Source organism: Ictalurus punctatus, chromosome 7 (assembly GCF_001660625.3).
Source record: "Ictalurus punctatus breed USDA103 chromosome 7, Coco_2.0, whole genome shotgun sequence".
NCBI classification, from domain to species: domain Eukaryota; kingdom Metazoa; phylum Chordata; class Actinopteri; order Siluriformes; family Ictaluridae; genus Ictalurus; species Ictalurus punctatus.
The window spans coordinates 17,175,435-17,181,434 of NC_030422.2; the positions used below are offsets into that span (position 1 = coordinate 17,175,435).

Sequence of the window (6,000 nt, forward strand, 5' to 3'; positions counted from 1 at the left end):
CAAAAGAAAAAACATCCAGTGTGCAGCAGTTCTGCCGGCGGAACGCATTAAATGCGTTCTGAGAGATTTCATATTAGAATGCCCAGACTGGTTTGACAGGAATTCTATGGTAACTCAAATAACAACTCTTTACAACCGTGGTGAGCAGAAAAGCATCTCACAATGTGCAAGACCTCGAACCTTCAGGTGGATGTGCTACAACAGCAGTACACCATATCGGGTTTCACACTCGTCAACCCAAGAATCTGACACTACAGTGAGCACAGACTCCCTGAAATTGGACAAGTGAAGATAAGCCTAGTCTTTTTCCAATCTTCCACTGTCTGGCCTGTGTAATAAGAAATATTAGGTAAACTTGCCTTATTTTAAAGATGTTTTCAGTTACTAGGTTATCCTTTCTTGTAGTGTGTATATCACAAATGTATGAGAAATGTACTCTACCGGTCAAAAGTTTGTGGACACTCGACTTAAATGTTTCTCATGATCTCAAAAACCTTTTGATCTGAAGGTGTATGATTAAATGTTTGAAATCTTTGTTGTAGACAAAAAAAATATAATTGTGTCAACATATTCATTTCTTTCATTAGAAAACTAACATTTTATTTACAGTAAAATATATTTTTTTAAATGGATGACTTGGAGCAAAATATTCCGAAAAGCAGCCAACATACAGTAGGTGTGAACTCCTTTAATACTGTTTAAAAGCATCTCAGGGGGATTCTTCAAGAAACTGGTTGAGAAAATGCCAATACATTTCTGTAAATTCTAGGCAAAAAGGGAGTCTACTTTGAAGATGCTAAAAATGCAATTTTGATTTATTTTGGATGTTTTAATCACAAAAATAATTCACATAGTTCCATTTGTTTTATTCCAGAGATTTGATGACTTTATTATTGTTCTAAAATGTGGGAAGAAAAAAAGAATTAAATAATGAGTATGTCTAAACTTTTGACCGGTAGTGTATTTAAACTTATTTTATATAATAATCACAGTATACGGTCTGAAATCTCACAGCGTTGCCGAGTCTAGCATTTTCTTTCAGTCAGCATCTGATACACCTCAGCCAATTCCCAGGGCCTTCCAGGCTTGATATTCGTTTTAGATGAGAGAAGACATAAAACGTGTGTAGGGCTTTGCTGCTCCACTTCCTGTGCATGATACAACTAGTTTAACTTTTAAAGGTCAGTGGGCACCTAGGTGTGACATGTAGGTACTTCTATTAAGTTACAGATTAGCTTTAATGGTATACTGTTGTATCCCAGGAGCACAGCATGTTCTACACTGATAGACTACTGTGTAGTCTGTTGCTTTTTGGGTGTGCAGAGTATCTTACACAGAAGACTTTAAATAACTGAGAAATGGGAGATATCACTGAACCATGGGGAAAGATGGCCGAATTGGAGAGCTGAAAGAAGGATTTCGCTGTGGTGGAAAGGGGTTAAGTGGACAGATTAGCATGTTTGGAGAAGCAAACCAACCAAATCTCCTGTAGCCTACAGCCAGTCTCCATTGGTAAGCGAGCCAGATGCACACTACACCCACACTTCACTGCGCCAACAACCCTCAAGCATGAGGGATGGAGAGAGAGGGTGTGTATATGTGTGTATTTGTGGAACTGGTAAACAGTACCCATGCAGCAAATAGATAGCACTATGGTGCTTAACATGGTTTAAAAACATATTTTAAGGTTATAAATGGGAGGGAGCAAGATGGGTACAGATTTAGTTGTCTGCTAATCTAATCTGGATGCACAGATGAGGTGATGACACTTCCACCTCCACCATGCACCGCTGCGAATGTGTGTCAATCAATACAGGCGCAAGCAAAGTTGGTTCTGCACTGGTTGCTTTGGTTGGGGGCGGTGATGAACAACAGCTTTATGCACACAAAGGCCAAATGATTTTACTGTACAATCAGTCATGCAGGCTTGCCACGTTAGATTAACTGCAGAGATGCCAACATCACAAATATGAAAATCCAAGCAGGCAGAGAGAGGGAAAGAAAAAGAAGATAATTTTACCACAAAACCTCTAGCGTATGTTGGTTGCCGTATGTTTTTAGTCATATGTCTCGAGCAAAAATAAGAAAACAGCCAGTCTAATGTGTCTGCTACATAATAATAGGCAGCTCTGTATAATGTCCAGCTTCATATTTTACCAAACAAAGATACCACAAACTAAGAGCGAAACCTCTTAGTTTGTATTGGTCACAAGACCATGGCATGTGAATTCTTGGGTCAAAGTTCACCTACATAAATGTCAGCATGAAACAAAGCAACCATAAATGTGCATCTTGCATGTACTGTGTCCTTTCCCCTTCAGTGAATTGCCATTCTGACGGGCAACATTTTTGGCAGCTCTGTAACAGTTTTTCAGTCACAGTTTAAATCCTGCCCAATTTATTAGAATCCAACCTTAATCTGTAACTTTATGAAATTAATGTTACATCAAAAATAAACAGCAAACCTCCTACATTCTATCTACTAGCCACTTACACTGGGTGATCGGATATATGATTGTTGTTTATTACAATATCCCGATCACAATACACTATTTTTCAAAAGAAAAATCACAGGAATCGTGAATACTTTTAAAAGACTGCCTGAGACCAATGTAACTCACAGCAACAAGCAAGAGAAATAAACATCTATTTTTGTACCGACTGTGTGCTTTTCTTTTTATAGAAAAAATACAACCAAAACCAGCTTAAATGTAGACCTGCTGTTTTAACTAAGGGTGCTCCATTTTCTATCTTCGATACAATGCAGATACCAGAGCTTTAAATAACACCCGGCACCTGATACTGATATCTTCACCGTGATTAAACCAACACACTGAAAGCTTCAGTTGCCATGTTTTGCAAAAACTTTGTTGGTGTGATGGTGCCACACGTTAAGACATGTTCTGCATGCAAGATCTTTATTACATAACAAGTGTTCACAGCATAAATACACATCTGTGGATCGGATGGGGAAAATGTATCAGAAGAACAAGCCTTTATTGGTCACATATACATTACAGGACAGCGAAATTCTTTTTCTTCACTTATCCCAGCTTGTTAGGAAGTTGGGGTCAGAGCACAGGGTATGCAGTCATGATACGGCACCCCTGGAGCAGAGAGGGTTAAGAGCCTTGCTCAAGGGCTTGACATTGGTAGCCTGGTGGTGCTGATGCTTGAACCCCCGACCTTCTGATCAGTAGGCTTAAACATTGAGCCACCACTGCCCCTATTCCAACGCTGGATTATGTTCAGGCCAGCAGTGAATCAGTGCATCCCTAGTTTTTACAATAACATTCATAGTGTTGATCTGATTGGTCAAGAGGTGTTGATTGATTTTTTTTTTTTTGCCTCTTAACAACAGTCCTGGTGTAATTCAAATCACAAGTATATTTGAATGCACTCATGCTAAGATGTTAGAATTATTATTAACGTAACATCTTATTCACAGGGACTTGTATGGCAAATATAATCCAAGTCTAATAATAAACAGATGTCAAAACAATGCGTTTATATTATATTATATTTTTTTTATATATATATATATATATATATATATATATATATACACACATACATACACACACACATACACACACACACACACACATACACACATACAAGTTGATATGGTGGAAGGTAAGGAGATACTTAGGGAATTAGTTTCCAGAGTCAGTGATTTGGAAGTTTAATCCATGAGCAAATTTGAGCAAATTGGGCTTTCTGCTTTCTCGCTAATGTGACGAGCTGCATTTTTGTCTTATACTTCAATTGGGAAAAAGAGAGGCTGGTGAGGAAGCAATTGGTTATGGTTGCGATAAAGTAACTGATAACAGAAACTGGCTTGTCTCCTGCACATTCCACAACATACATACCTAACTATATGTGCTTAAAAGCACGTCGGGATGTCCTTTAATTTAAAAAAAAAAAAAAAAAAAAAAAAAAGGCAAATGTCGTGGAAATGTTCGCAATGTGCTATTATTGGAAAATAATCAACGTTGATACGGTAACAGCCAATCACACCACCATGCCCTTGATTATTTTTCTAGGACGGTAAACCCCTACATGTTTTATTCCATACACCCCATTCCCCACTGACAGTTTTCCCAACCCTTCTTGATTAAAAATAACAAAGCTGGCCGGGAAAATGCTCCGTTTGGCAACAATGAAGCCACACAGCCCCATGGGACACTTTAAATGTCCTCACAGGAAAGTCTGATATTAAAGAGCTCCTCGCTCAACTGAATGAATAAATAAATATATATATATATTTTAAAGACAATGGTGAGTTCAGCTTTGTGTTTTTAAAATGCACATCACGGGGTGCAGAGGAGAGGGGCGTGTCTCAGTGCGTCACACGTCAAAGCGACGTCATTACACAAAAAAAAAAAAAAAAAAAAAAAAAAAAAAAAAAAAAAAAAAAGAGGAATACCTAGTGTGGCACTCTGCAATAATGCTACTCTTTCAGAGGAAGAAAAGCCAAACGGTAACAGAGTGCATCCGAAGGCGCATACTAAACAGCACGGCGATGTAACTGACTATAATGCGCGGTGTAACCCTGCATGGGAGTCGGATCACAGGTACACAGGCCTGCTATTTAGTAAGCTGCGATAGTATGCGGGTTTGGACCGAGCCGTGTAATAGGTTAGAGCTCAGATGTAGGAGTTAAACTAAAGAGATGGCTCTGTTACTCATCAAACTGTACACGTACACCTTCGCCCACGACTCAACTGCCTCTATAGTCAATCTGCTGCAGCACATCGGGGATAATAATAAATAAACAAACAAACAAACAAACAAACCAAGCCTCATATAGGGAACCCAAAGGGTCTGTGAATTAAACCGCGCTCTCTATATACAGGAAACATCAAGGCCTTTTTTTCCTCAAAGCTGAGGAAGTGATCGAGGTCGGAAGTGATCAGCATGATTCTCACGCCGCCTGCAGCATCCGATCTGTTGCTTTTACAAACACAACAGCAGCAGCAGCATTCATGCATTCATGTAAATAACTAAATACATCCTTCAGTGAGAACCAAACCACCAGTCGTTGTAACTGCCCTGGATCTTTTTTTTTTTTTTTTAAAACATTAAAAATTAAAAAGTCAGTGTAAACAAGACAACTAGATCCCCACTTAAGAATGCGTTGTTAGATGAAGCTGAGAAAAGGAAAGGCAGTAGTAGTCGTGCACTTGGTGCCCCGGCTTGTTGAGATGATCATTGCTTCTTAGATGCAGGAAATCAGCCCACACTTCAGGGTTCTCTGCTCTATGGAGAACGCAGCTCGGTGGTCCGTAACCCCACCCAAGACAACGTAGTGTGAGCTAGCGAACAAGTCAGTTCAGTAGTAGGATGAGGTGATAGATAATGTGCAGATAGATATATCCCGAGAACACACCGCGGGCTTCTGTTATCTCTGCTGTAAAATCTTTATTAACGACTCTTTCAGTCCCAGCCTGGGCATGCTGAGTCTGCTTCGTGACTTTTAAAACGAGACGGAACTTGCTCTAACCCTGAGCTCTAGCCCTCAACCTGAAACTAAAAACAATCTTACCTGGTACCCGCCTTGTCGCCCATCTCCGAAGGCCTGTTTCTTCAACCGGAACAAATAAAAGGTATCTTTAAAAAGAAACGGACTGCCACTTGAAAGAAAAGCTCTCCGCTCCCCTCTTCGGTTCGGGCTGTCTCCCCGGTCACAGCGACTTACAGCGACTTACAGCTCCTTTCCTTCACAGGGTAGTTTCCCGCAGTCCCGAGACGGAAACCTCTGTTTGACTGCCTCTTCTGACAGCAGCGTCCAAGGCAGGCCCCTTTCCCGTGACTGACAATTCTTTCGTCCAATAAGATCAGGGCAATGATTTGCGTCAACGCGCGGTCACGCAGTCCACTCGCCCTTTGGGATTACCAATTAGAAAGAGCCTTTAAGAAGTGGGCGTGGCCTGTAAAGGACAACACTGTAACAGATAAGGAAATAGTAAATGCTACACTGTGTCCAAGAATGTGTGT

General features: G+C 40.2%; 1 protein-coding gene across 4 annotated transcripts in view; it reads right to left on the bottom strand.

Annotated features, from left to right (window-relative positions):
- The window catches only part of arrb2b (arrestin, beta 2b), a 63,213-nt gene extending 57,432 nt beyond the window's left edge, over positions 1–5,781 (bottom strand). For all 4 annotated transcript variants that reach the window (XR_008396676.1, XR_008396678.1, XR_008396677.1 and 1 more), the window contains exon 1: positions 5,549–5,781. Coding sequence is in view for 1 of the 4 variants with exons in the window: in XM_017472006.3 (XP_017327495.1) it covers positions 5,549–5,571 (23 nt within the window). In the remaining 3 variants the exon portion in view is untranslated. The remainder of the gene's footprint in view (positions 1–5,548) is intronic.
- Positions 5,782–6,000: the final 219 nt, after the last annotated feature.